General features: G+C 36.3%; 1 protein-coding gene across 1 annotated transcript in view; it reads right to left on the reverse strand.

Moving 5' to 3' along the window:
• Positions 1 to 6,751: 6,751 nt before the first annotated feature.
• RRP15 (ribosomal RNA processing 15 homolog) overlaps positions 6,752 to 14,706 on the reverse strand; it is a 39,895-nt gene continuing 31,940 nt past the window's right edge. The window contains exon 5 of the mRNA XM_027610641.2: positions 6,752 to 8,234. Within this exon, the coding sequence (XP_027466442.1) occupies positions 8,091 to 8,234 (144 nt within the window). The 3' untranslated portion in view covers positions 6,752 to 8,090. The remainder of the gene's footprint in view (positions 8,235 to 14,706) is intronic.

Below are 14,706 nucleotides of genomic sequence, written 5' to 3' on the forward strand. Positions count from 1 at the left end.
TGCACAAGAAAATGAAAGCTACAATTTGATGTATTGAAAATGTATATTTTTCAGGAAAGATCCTACGTCAGTAACAATGAAACTTCCATAATTCTAGTTATCTCCTAGCCAATAACATCCTAAGCTAAAATCTAGTCTTCCTGTGTAAAGCATAATTTAAATATCTAAATTCTTAATAGCAAAAATGTCAGCACTTACATTTTTATGAATCATCAAAATGTCATTAAATAATAAACAGAAGCATATGGGCAATATATCGTATCCTGGTCATGAAAGGAGCAACAGAGTTGTGTTCTAAGAGACAAAACTATGGGATCCCACTCCAGTAGTAACACAGTTCCGTTTCTGCAGAATCCAGATAATTAAAACATTTTCATTACCAGACCTATTCAAGACCTAAAATAAACTCTCCAACGGTACATGGTATTATAAACAGACAGAGGCAACCAAAATGAAGCCTGGGAAGACATGCTGCTTGAAACTCTAACTTGCCATTGCCAAGGTTTTCACTTTTTGTTACACATTGTCTCCTCTACCTTCCCCTGGCCCTAGGTTTATGTCCTAAGTAAATGAAACTGAAAAATAGAACATGTCCATTTATTTTTCCAGAGCAAAGTTCAATTTCTAGAATCTCATTTTCTTTTTTTTTTTTTTTTTAGAATCTCATTTTTGTAAGACATTAATACCACCTAAACTTAGGGAATTACTGTTGTGTATAGCAGCTCTGTTGATTCAAGCTTGGACCTGACTGTATTAGCTGTGTGACCTCGGCAAGTTATTGAATCTACTACCTGTTCCCCCAACTGTTTATTGGGGACAATAACAGCACCTACTTTATGGGGTTATAGGAAGACTGTGTGAGCTAAGGGCATTATAAAAACAAATAGTACCTGGCATATAATAATTACTGTATAAATGTTTGTTGTTATTATTACTTGTTCTGTTTCAAACTAAACTTGAATGATGGATGGGACCTATCAAAATAAGATGGTTGAGCATGAAAAGGTAATATTTTAAAAATAAATCAAGGAAATAGAGATACTCATTTCAAAATAAATTTCTATTAATCAAGAGACACAAAGTGACACAAGGGGGAAAGAATCCAACTTTTCATGTTCAATGTTCAAAGCGAGGTAACTATTAAAATTTAAAAAGGAAAAAGTGGGGCGCACCTGGGTGGCTCAGTCGGTTAAGCGTCTGCCTTTGGCTCAGGTCACAACCCCAGCCTGGGATCATGGAGCCCCGCGTCGGGCTCTCTGCTCAGCGGGGAGCCTGCTTCTCCCTCTCCCTCTGCCTCTGCCTCTGCCTATGGCTCCACTTGTGCCCTCTGTCAAATAAATAAATAAAATATTTTAAAAAGTAAGTTAAAAGTAGGATTCTAGCAAACAGGACTCTTGATATAGTTACCTCTGCACTTCTCCATATCAACCTTTAAGAGTGTCCTAGGTAAGACAGTATTTAGAGTCTGAGTTCTGGAACAGTCTACGTAGGCAAAAAATGTTTTAATATCTCATTAAATGTCAGGATCTTTTTACTCAGTGTGAGACTAGTCTTGCAAACTGTCAAAATTATCTTCTTTAATAAAGAATGTGTTCTTATATTCATCTAATGAATTTTTTTGGCATTTAAAAAACTTATCCTATCCATGGTTATAATCTTACCTTTTAAGTTAACATTATTGACACGTGTTTTCATGGGTCTTCACAGCCATCATTTCTAAACGGCAGCAGAAAAGTAGAAGTACCAAAGTTTATGTAAATGTTCTCTTATCACTGAAGTTGTAGGTTGTCCAAAATTTCTTGCCATTAAAAACAATGCTATAATATAATACCGTTCACCCAGCATTTTTGTAATCAGTCTTTTCCTGAGGAGGGTTTCCAGAAGTAGGGTTACTGAGTCTCAATATGTATCTACTATCTGCAGACTGTAAACTTTTGTGGGGAGGCACTGTGCTAGGTAGACCTTGTGGATATATTATTCAAATTCTTATTATTTGAACAAGTGTATGCCTATGCCAGATTTATATGCCAGTGATAAACAATTTCACCTATCACCAAGTGTATTTGGGAGTCCGTGGAAGAACCAAAATATGGCAGTTGTGGGTCCCACAATTGAGTTATTCCTAGTGTTTATAGAGAAGGATAATATCACCTTGAATCCTTTTAACTATGAGCTTTCATATTTATAATACATTTAAGAGAGCCCAGTGTTATTGTACAAAGACAAATACTATGTAGAAACACCCCTGATGTTCTGCTTGGTAATTCGCAGTATTTCAGGGTGACTGCTGAGTCTGGACGCCTTGCTGATGTTTTGAGAGCTGATGTCAATCTATTGTTTATGTCCATTCCATGGGAGGGGATACATTTTTACCTCAGATTGAAGTCTGGTTCTGCAAGCGCAAAAAGGCAACTGTCTAGTAGCCTGAGGGTGAATCGACAGCTGCAAGGCCACCCACGCGTTAAGGACACGGCTCTCAGCTGTCTCTCCATTCAGAGCCCCAGTTGGTCCTGACCCCATACAAATTTGGTGTTCTTGCTTTGATGTTTATGAACCGATTGCATTCAAATGCAGGATAATGATTCAGGGGTTAGAGAAACTGTTATTTATACAAATGTGGTTAACACCTCATCATTTTAAACTGGCTGTGCTAATAATGCTCATTGTGCTCTTTGTTTTTTTTTTCTTTTTGCCCAAATCTGCAATCTACATTTGCTCTGGCAGGATGTCGAGTGTGTGTTGGAATAGACTGGAACGCTGGACAATTCTAGAGGCCTGCGACTGAAGACACTTCTTCAGGGAACCTTCTAGCGTACATGGTGCCTGGTGTCTGTGGGTCTGGCAGTTCTCCAGGTGTCCTTGCTCACGTACCATAAATCTATTCTTTCAGAGAATCAATAAGACTTAAAGTTGGATGTATTTGTTCTGAAAGCTGCAGATGATTACACTAAAAAAATGAAATGCTATTTGTTATTCTGGCCTCACATTTAAGGACCATAATTACCTGAGGAAATAATGTAATTACAAAGCAACTTAATGTATCTTCTTCAAAATACAAATAGTGAAAAAGAGAAATTGACAATGACTTAATCAATAAAATTACACCAATATTTGTACATACTTAAATTGTATCCATAAAAGCTTATCACAAGAACTCACAGACATGATTTCAAAGTTTACTGATATATTATCAGACTAAATATATGCTAACTTTATTCTCTTCACAGTTAGATAGACCACCATTGGCCACGTGTAGCTTTTAAAACTTAAAGTATAAAATTAAGTAAAATTTAAAACTCTGTTCCTTTGTATCACTAGCCACATTTGAAATATTCGGTAGCCACTTGTGCTACCACATTGGACAGTGGAGATACAATGTATCCAGCAACACAATCCTATTGGACAGTACTGACTTGGACACTGAAATTATAAGGAATTATGCTCACTCCTTTAACACACATCTTTGCTTACATCCTTGGTTGTAAATGCTGCTCACAAAGAGCATTTAACAGAAAGCTCAATACGTACCCCTGCAATTGGAGGGAGGGGGAAAAAAGAGGGAAGAGGTGAGCAGTGCTGGACTAGTTATTCTTGACAAAATAAAACATGTTCTGTAACTGTCTCTGAGGATACCTCTTCTGAGCACAAAAGGTTCATCACACATCTAGATAAAAAGCCTGAAACTGTAACTCCCTGAAATTACGCTTAGTAGCCTGGATGAAAAATATTCATGTGGTTCTCTAAGCTAGAAAGCACTCTTCAGAAAATCTAAAATTATTTAAAAAGCATTAGAAGATACCTTCCATCTATAAAATTCTGATTGGATTCATTACAATTTAGTATTTTGTTAAACGTCAATCATGGTTCTAAATGTCTTATCATGGACTTCAAAGACCATCTTACTTCCAAATCTGTTCACAGGTCTTCTTAATACATTTAGTCAAGTTTCAGAAAAGTTGCCCTAGTGAAAAAGTTCACCAGGCCTAGCTTTGCTGCAATAGTCCCTAAGATTCAGCTATCCAGCTGGCCAAAATTCAGACCCCTGTTTCCTTGCCCTGCAAACATCTGCAGGGCTTAACGGTCTCTACCCGTCACTAACATACCGAACAGACACAACCGGCACATTAATCCTAAGAGATGAATTTAAGGAAAGAGCAGAATGAATTCTGCTTCCTTCACTTCACTAATTTTAATTAAAGAAACGATAGTTATTTCATCTCTAAGTTGAAAATGTACAACGTGCTATTTTACACACTGCTATAGACTGAGTATGTGTCTTCCCAAATTCATACCTTAAAGCCCTAATCCCCAATGTGATGGAATCTGCAAGTGGAGCCCTCTGGAAGGTAATTAGGTCACGAGGGTGGAGCCCTCATGAACGGGATTAGTGCCCTTATGAAAGAGACTGAGGAAAGATGATCTCTCTCCTCCCCAAGTGGAGACACAGCCAAGAAGTCAGCTGTCTGCAAACCAGACAGAAGGCTCTCACCAGACATCAAATCTGCTGGCACCTCAATGGTGGGACTTATCATCCTACAGAACTATGAGAAAAGTTTGTTGTTTTAGCCACCCAGTCTACGATATTCTGGTATGGCAACCTAGGCTAAGGCGGACAGATTGTAGACACAGATACATACATGCTTTTCTTAAGAAATTACAAAGGTCCACAAATATATCTACTAATTTTTTAAATGTTTATTTTATTATTTTTTAAAGATTTATTTATTTGAGAGGGAAACAGAGAGTCTCCCGAGCAGGCCCTGCACTGAGCGTGGAGCCCAACACGGGGCTCGATCCCACAACACTAAGATCACAGCCTGAGCCAAAACCAAGAGTCAGACACTCCACCAACTACACCACCCAGGTGCCTCTCAGATGTTTATTTTAAAAGTGAAATTCATGTTGCACAAACACATCAACATACTAAACACAATAGTCATTAAAAAGCCTGAAGAAATAAAACTTCCATCTAATTTCACTTATGACTCTTTTCAGCACATAGATTTATTAAAATCTATGACAAAAATAACAAAAAATAAGTAAAGATAAAGAGGGAGCAAAAAAAATTATCCAAAGTTTGCCAAAGTATTGCCTTGTTTATTTGACCTCCTTTCTCTTCCATAGAAATACTTACACTCTTTGGGGGTTCCGTTACAGGAATTTTCTTAGGCCTTACAAATTCGTTAACTCCTTAGCAGCACGATTTATATCTTCAGTTTGTCTATGTTTCTGTTCACACTTCGAGCTTGGGAAGTCTCGGCTACTATATGTTTAAGTAGGGTACCTTCAGGCATCTATGGACTGCAGTCAAATGGCTTTGCAATGAAGTACCGTATTCTCACTGCCAGAAGACCAGCACAGGAGGCAGGAGTAGTTGGTGGCCACTGAATACTAAGTCTATTCATAGATGCAAAACACAATGATCAAGAGCCCTAAGAGGTTTCCCAGAATATAAACATTCCCTTTTCACTCCCTTGTAAAACACACAAAATATTTTAAAGAACTTGGGACTTACCCTCAAATAAACCTTCCGGAACCTCCTCCTGAGTCATTTTCAGCTCTGAGTACTGAAGGTGAGCCTTCAGACCATTCCATCTAAAGGGCTTCCACGGTATGCTTTTCAATGAGTAGGATAATACTTGATCTATGTAGAATTCTAAGTAACTTGAAAATAAATTCAGTACTCCAGCTCCAAGCTAAAGTGCTAAACTACTAAGATGATTCTAAGTGTTTTTAGCCTAAAACAGATATTAAATTTGACTTTGAGAGATCAATGCCTAGAAACAATTAATAACCAATCCTAAACTATGCTAACTACTGAGAACACTCACCACAGCCATCTAAATATCCAGATAAGGGGACAGAATAATACCTAGTTACGAGTTACCGTTTCCCATAATCTTTCTAAACAAATAAAAATAACCTTTTTATTATTATATTACTCTAGTTAACAAAAATAAAAACCAAATATTGTTATATTGAGATAAAGCAGGGAGGATCTAGAAATGTGGTTCTTTTTCTTGTCTCTCCTTAACTCAAAGACAATGTAGGAAGACAGAATAGATGCAGATTTATCTGATTGATGTGAGAAGAATTTAAATGCTGTAGGTAAAACACTTAGGGTAGAGGTGACAGAGCTAGAATATTTAAAACATTCATCTCAAGATACATATTTAGTTTCTAAAATAATAGGCTCATCCTTGGATTTATATTAATATGTGATGGCATTTTGCCTACACAGTATATAGCTAAGATGCAATAGTAATACATATAAAACATCCCATTTTTATGACAGAAATTATTTCATGTACTTTGAATATGCTTTATAGTGTTCTAACATAAAGGATAAAAGTTTTTCTTATACTACCAACACATCTTTATTTTGGAATAAAATAATTTCTGAAAGAAGAAAATCTGCTTAAGTTCTCTTATTTTCAGTTGAAAATTTTTGCCCAATTTTTCTAAATTAAACCAAAAACTATGTGAGTTTATGTTTCAAAAACATTTTAGTAAATAAAAAGTTATTTACCCATTTCTATCATCCAAATGTACTATTCAGAAGAATTCTACAAAGCTTTAACATGATCCAGAATAAGATTAAGAGCAAAAAAGAAGTATAATCTTTAATTCTGGGGAGAAAAAAGTTTTTAACTGCTCAAAGAATTTTTTTTCAAAATTATGTATGTGTTCAGTTATAATGAAATATTCACCTCTGTTAAGTTATATCATGAGAGTTAGCACTCTTATTATCTGAAGGAGTACTTGTTCACATTTATTTATATTACCCTGACAAAATGGTAGTTCTATAATTTAATAAAACACCGAAGTTCAAAAGTTGGGATAAATACAAAAATGCATCACTTGATATCTTAGGTGTACATCTTCCTTTATGATAACAAATACCAGGTCATGGATTAATTTAACCTTGGATATGTAATACTTGTAACACTCAAATGGGTTTGAAAATATAAACATCTCTGCTTCAGCATAAGTTTGAGGGGAGGATGCAAGTATGTGCAAATTAGTAGAAGGGAATGACTTTTATTATGGAAAGGTGGGAAAAGGAATGGATCCCTTTTTTAAAAGGAACAGATCACATTTATTAAACAATTCCTTTATAAACTTTAGATCTTAGACCTAGTCGCAAAGAAATTTTGGAATTATATTCAACAGTCTTATTTCTTTTTGTTTAACATCTAGATCCTAAGTCACCCAATTTAATCATCTTTAAGGGAACAATAAGGAACCAAAGCTACAAACAGATAGGAGTATTCTGATGCAGACTACCTGCAGTCTAACTACCATTTCACTGGCCAGTCAAACCATAAAAGAGAATTTAAGCTAACTCAAATATTAAGGAAAAGCTGGGGGAGGGGGAGAGCCGAAAACATGTCAAATATGCTTTCTAAGAAATTATGCCTCACTGCATAAGTTAAAGATGAGAATTTCCACCTCAGTATATTTCTCATACAAAAATAACCTAACACTTATATATGTTTTAGCATATAAAAGGACATAATACAAAAGTAGAGATTTGGTGTGTTTCTCAAATCTTATTTACCAGGAGTTCTAAAAATGAAATTATCACCCTGAATCAGAAATACTATCATTTTAAATTTCACTACATAGGTTTCCCAATAGCTCACCAAAACAAATACCAAAAATTCCCCTCACAAAAGCACAAACACACAGGACCAGTAAGTTGGAAAGCTGAAAAATATTAACTTCAGGGAGTTCATTTTAATTATGAAAAGCACTGCATTTCTAGAAACTGGTGATACTGAAACAAAATACCAATATCCATGACCAATATGTAAACTTATAATGATCCAGGCAAAATATGCATCTCGCTGGTTAAGCAGAAATACTTCTTTTTACAAATGTTTGAGAAACAATGCTTAAAATTATATAAGGTTTGAGAAACCTAAATTAACAAAGTTTTCATGAGAAGAGAAAAAACCAAAGTTGGTAATAGTAAAAGGCTTTTGGCTTTCTTACAAAATGATAGCTTCATAGCCACAGAACTTTGAAAGCACAAAGTATTTTTCTAGGAAAAACAGAATGATTGTATGCTGTTTCCTCTACAGTCTTTATGTATCCGAGTCGCTCCCAGACCCTGGCTCACTGTTATCCGCACCATCACTTTCTTTGTCCCAGTCTTTCATGGACGCTCCCATCATGAAATCATCACGTAAGATTGTCCATCCAGGGCCCTCTTCTGATTTCATTTCAGTCTGAGGACAATTACAGACAGAAACATCAAAAGGCAATTTAATCATAAGGAAATAAAAAAGCCCAAGCTACAAAACAAACTTATCAACACTTAGTTTCATAAAAGGAATGAAAACAAGTCACAGTTTAATTTATACACTATGATATAGGCACAAATATGTATTAGGGCTATATGTTAATAAACTACTTTTAACCCCATAAAAGAATCATGGAAGCAAAAAAAAAAAAAAAAAAAATTTTTTTTTGGCAGGGGGAGGGAATATAGTAAAATCTAGGTTTGCTATCAATTTTTAAAATCTGGAAATCAATACAAGACTTAAATATAACATTTAGTGATGATTTATTAGAAAAATTCTGGCAAATTATTTTAAAACAAATAAATATTTAACAAAGGCTTATCACACAAAAAAGAGAAAAGGAAACTAACTTGGTACTGCGCTAGGTTTTTATAGATGTTATCTCATTTAACATTTGATAAAAATGTGAACCAAATGTTATTTAGGTTATGATCTCTGCCTGACCTAATCATGTAATCAAAAGACTAATCACATGCTAAAATGATAAATAACTGAAGGAGGCAATAAACATACCAGGTAGTCAATTCATTTTGCTTATCTATAGGATTTATAAAACTATATGACAGCCTAAGAATTACAGCCTTGCATTTCATGGTACAACAGCACCACCTTGTGGTATGAAGTATTACAGTATATGCAGAACTCCTAAGCTCCAGGATTTCTTTCCTTCATTCCACAAATAGGAGAACTGTGCATCAAGCACTGTTCTTAGTGTTGGAAATGCATTCATGAACAAAACAAAGTCCCTGTCTTCCTGGAGCTAGCAGTCTATGCCTTCCTATTTATATCATTCATAAAATACAATGTTGGAAAACTCCCCCTAATTATACAAGAACCCATGATATTTGGCTAGAAAAGTGCTATCTTTATGGGAACTATTAACCATATAAAAAGCAATTTTAAAGAGAAAAGATATTAAAGACTTTTTCTAGGTTACAAGAGATTATTTATCTAATTCTGCTGACGGTACCTTTTATTTAAAAAAAAAAAAAAAACATAGCCCTGAAACAGTCACTCCATTTAGAAAAAAAAGGACACTGGTACAAAACAGAAAAAATATCCTATTGGATTACCCCTGTCTTCCTGGGATCAAAGAATCAAGCAAAGCTTGTACCTAAATAGAATCTAAAGACTGGAGAGTATATAAATGTGAGCAAAGATTTCAGAATTGACTTAAGTCAAACAGCACGCTTTGTACTATAATTTAACCAACATGAAGAAAGAAAAAATATCTGTGTTAGTTAAAAACCAACAGTAAAACAATTGCAAAGCTTCTCATCAGCCACACTGATACGGGAGTAAGCAAGTAAGAAGGGAATTTATAACTCTCCTCATGGAGTATGCTAACACCTTCTCATCCCTCATTTCTACAATATCAAACCTACCTTGCTAAAACTATTCTTGCTTCTGTTAGATTTAGTTACATAACTTGATAAAAGGCTATTTTCTTTGATTCAACTCAAGTTTTCTTTGCCAGTCTCCTCATCTTAAGAGAAAGAGCTGTTCCCTTGAAGAGAACCACTTAGATGCAACAATCAAAACACCTCTCCTGCCAAATTAATCAAAGTTTTCAAGTAAATTCTAAAAAGTGTATGCTTCCTGGTATAGCCATATGCAAGTTACTGACTAGTAAAGACTTAACCCTGACATTAACGTTTGCGTTTACAAATGAATATGCACAATCTCAGGGGTAAGCTTCCATGTTCAGACAGCTGCACCCAACGCGCTATCAACGTGCCGCCAACCGCGAGAAGGCAGATCTCTCATGCCTGAGCTCAATGCAGACGGTTTCCACATGAGAGCACATCCTGACAGCACGCTTCTGCGGGACTCTCAGTTACTCCTCTACTAGGCAGCACCATAAAAGCTGTTAGTACCAAAAGAAAGGAGGGAGGGAGGAAGGGCAGAATAGGGACAAAGCCTTCAACAGATAGTGCAGAAAGAAAGAAAAGATCCATAGTGGACCAAAGGAAATGACTCATTAATTAAAATGTTGAGGCCAACTGCCCGGCACGCTTGTCTTGAAAGATAATTACGATGTTTACATGTTTAGTATTTCAGGCAAAGAGAAGCATCTCTCAACAGTCTGATTTGAAGAATAACAACGAAGTAAGGCTTTGCTGGGGGATTTTGGTGGTACCATTTTTGTTTTTTCAGCAATCGACTGTATCAGTAATTTTCCAAGTGTGGTCCCCAGACCAGCAGCGCTAGCGTCAGTATCACTTGTTAGAAAATGAAAATCTCAGGCCCCATTCCAGACCGCCTAAATCAGAAACGCTGGGGGCTAGAGGCCAGCAATCTCTTTTAATAAGCCTTCCAGTGCTTCTGATACTGGCCGCCGTCTGAGAACCACCAGTCTATAAAAGAACAAATATTTCTTAGTGAGTTTCATTCACTGCTACAAGACCAAGTACACATTATGGCTGAGAGAGGAAAGATTTTAGATTCTGGAAATCCAATGTTAAGACACCTCACGGGATGTTTTATAAATTGCCATCATCCAAGCTCTCACATTACAGTGGTATTTTTTTTAATTTTTAAAATTTTATTATGTCATGTTAATCACCATACATTACATCATTAGTTTTGGATGTAGTGTTCCATGATTCATTGTTTGTGCATAACACCCAGTGCTCCATGCAGAACGTGCCCTCTTTAATACCCATGACCAGGCTAACCCATCCCCTCACCCCCCTCCCCTCTAGAACCCTCAGTTTGTTTCTCGGAGTCCATCGTCTCTCATGGTTCATCTCCCCCTCCGATTCCCCCCTTTCATTTCTTCCTTCCTACTATCTTCTTTTTTTTTTAAACATAAAATGTATTATTTGTTTCAGAGGTACAGGTCTGTGCATTCATCAGTCTTGCACAATTCACAGCGCTCACCATAGCACATACCCTCCCCAATGTCTGTCACCCAGTCACCCCATCCCTCCCACCCCCCACCACTCCAGCAACCCTCAGTTTGTTTCCTGAGATTAAGATACGGTGGGATTTTTATACTGTGAAGGAACAATATGGAGATAAAAAAAACAAACAATAGAAAACTTAGTACAAACAAGTATGGGTTAATATACTTTAAAAACAGGTATTTTTTTATAATATTTGTCCTGATGGCAGCTCAAGAAAAACTCTGTTTTAAAGGCAACAGGATGACCCTTTACTTTCTATGCCTACACTTGCTAAAGAAATACACAGCCAAGAAAAAAGGTTGGGGGGAAGGGGGAGAGTCCACAGAAGATGGCAGTTTGAACATAAACAACTAGTCTTGCTCAACTGCAAAACTCAATAAAACAACAGAAAAGTGACTTATTATTTTAAAGATATAATCCACAAGGAAAAGATCCAACAGCAACAGTCACTAGAAGAGATTGTCTTGGCAAACCCGAGAAAGCTGACTCCTAAGACTGCAACTGTCAAGCTGTAACCAACCCAATTTACATGGCAGAATCTTCAAGAAACCAACCAACAAACCAAACCCCCAGGAACTAGCATTCACTGGGTACTTTTGGAAGTGAGGGTAGGAATAGAAGCATCAAAATAAAGAGAAATGGGTGAACCTTATGTTGAGAAACAATCAGATCTCTGGATCCCCTTCCCCATTCCACACTAGCTGGGTGGAAGACTGAAGGCTTAAGCTCTGGAGAGGTAATGGGCTAAGCACCGATGAAGGCACCGGTATAGTACCAGAAACAGAAGATTAAGTTATACCCCCTCCATCCCCCCGCCCCGATAATGAGTCCCCACCCTCTTCTCACTTTGGGCTCCCAAAATGCTGGGAGGCAGACCTTTTCCTTCAGGCAGGAGATCAGGAATACTCTAGAGAAAATCTGGCCAGTTGCTAATAAATAACCCACGGAGAGAATGCTACACTAAAGCTCCTGTCACATGGACAACATCCACATGCTCACAACTTCACAGTCTCTTTGGGATTATTTGTTCTAAATCATGAACAGACAACTAAGGACTATCAGAAAGAAAAGAGAGAATAACAAACACAAAATTATATTAGAAATTATATATTAGAAAGCACCTTGTAGGAAAACCAAACTGTTCAAAGGGAAGAAAATTTAGGGGAAAATACCATTAATATTCTCAAAGAGTTAGGAGATTATAGTGCATCCACAAAACAAAAGCAGTTGCTATTTAAAAAGAAACATTAAGAGAATAACAGGAGCTTGAAATTAAAAACATGATGGCAGAAAGAAAACATCAATACAAGGGTGAGAAGGTAAAGCTGAGGAAATCACCCAGAAAATAGAGTAAAAAGAAACAAGTGATGGAAAATAGAAGTAAGATAACTGGAGGACCAGTCCAGGAGGTTCAACTACAATAACAATTATGCAGAGAGAATGCAAATATGGAGGGGAGGAAAAGCAATGAAATACTTCAAGAAAATTTCCCAAAAGTAAAGGATACACACATCCAGAATAAAAAAGAGCCCTCTTGAATGTCCAAAACACAAAAGAAAAACCGAGTCACATGAAGGACATTGTGTAAAATTTCGGAATAACAGGTACTAAAAGAATATCCTATAAGCTTTCAGAAATAGAACAAACAAGTCACATACTTAGAGATGATCAGGAATCAAAATAGATACAGATTTTCCTATGAGCAACCCTAGAAGCAAGAAAGCATGAGACCCATTCTTTCAAAATGCTGAAGAAAAATAATTTCCAGTTTAAAATTCAATACTCAGATATGCCATTATTCACGTCTGAGGACAGAACAGAGGTACTTTCATACATATAAGGTACCCAAAAGTTTACTTCTAATTAAGCCTATCTTGGGAAACTGCTAAGAATGTCCTCCACAAAAACGAAGAATAAACCAAGAAGAGAAAGACACAGGATAGACAGAGTAGGCAATCCAACACAGGAAAGAGAAGGGGATTTTCAGGGTGAGAGTAAATGGAGACTCCAGCATGGTAACTGAGCATCAGGCATATAGACATTCTGGAACATGGCACCATCGTTTTAACCTGAGAAAAACACTGGAAGATATGCTTTACCAAAACAGTGGGAGTAAACCAAGAAAGAAGAAATGAGATCCAGTAAATATGAAATCCAATCCAGGAGAAATTCCAAGGATCACAAAAAATAGAAGGCCCAGGATGACAACCGTGAAGCAGCCCAAGAGAGCAATCAGCCCAGAAAAAGGAGAATGGGGGACTCTAGGAGAGAACATCTAAAAAATATAGTACCTGAGGTCATTTGATTTTGAAAAACTAAATAAACTAAGGAAGTTACATATGAAAATCAAGGCAATTATTAACTCAGGGAAAAACAAATAGAAAGGAAACAAGTTAAGAATACAGAGATGCATAAATGCCAATATAACCAGCTAAAGGAGTAAAAAGTGGTTATTCTGGGGTAGGAGCCATGAAGAATAGGCAGAATAAGGCAGAAAACCATTTATTAATAATCCTTTTGGCAAAATCTGGCCTTTTAAACCACATGGATAAATAAAAACTAATTTAAATAGGGAAAAAGAGGACAGCAAGTAATGAGAAAACAAACTATTCCTTGATCGTTTCCACAAATTCTAAGTTTTGTAAGCCTCCTCTAAGATCTTCCCAAAAAAATCTCCCCCAAGATACCCTTCTGGTTTTATTAACTATGACTATTTCCCTTTCCAATTTATTCAGATGAAAAAAATGTTAAAAACATGAATTATACTATGAAACTATTAGGTACCAGAGTTTACATAATACGGCCTTATTTCTAATTCTCTCAAGATTCCTAGCCAGAAAGCAACTGTCTTTCTCATCTTATAGAAGGAAACTAAGGCTCAAAGAAGTGAAGCAACTTACTCAACTTCAATTAATAAATGGCTAAGTCAATACTCAAACCCAAATCCAGGATCCCAACGTCTAAGTTCTTTCCATAATATGATACTGCTCTAAAACTTAGAAAGAATACTATATACTACTACATCACCTATTATAACCTATAAATTACACAGTAGAATGAGTACTAAAATACACTGAAAATGACTGATTATGTTTAAGATAATTTCTATAAAAGTCAGAACTTGGCGGGGGGGGCCTGGGTGGCTCAGTCGGTTAAGTGTCTGCCTTTGGCTCAGGTCATGATTCTAGGGTCCTGGGCTCCCATATTGGGCTTCCTGCTCAGCAGGGAGTCTGCTTCTCCCTCTCCTTCTGCTCATGCTCTCTCTCACTTTCTCTCAAATAAATAAATAAAACTTAAAAATAAATAAATGTCAGAACTTGGGAAAAGTGTATTAAACAACAGATTTACATAATATCAATTTACTGTATCTTTTCCATAAAGATGATTTATCATTAAGTATAAAAATTTTCTGAATACTTGGGCCATCCAAGTGGATCAGAAATTAATATAAGAAAAGGTGGATCAGAAATTAATATAAGAAAAGAAGA

The sequence above is a fragment of the Zalophus californianus genome, chromosome 10 (assembly GCF_009762305.2).
Source record: "Zalophus californianus isolate mZalCal1 chromosome 10, mZalCal1.pri.v2, whole genome shotgun sequence".
NCBI classification, from domain to species: Eukaryota; Metazoa; Chordata; class Mammalia; order Carnivora; family Otariidae; genus Zalophus; species Zalophus californianus.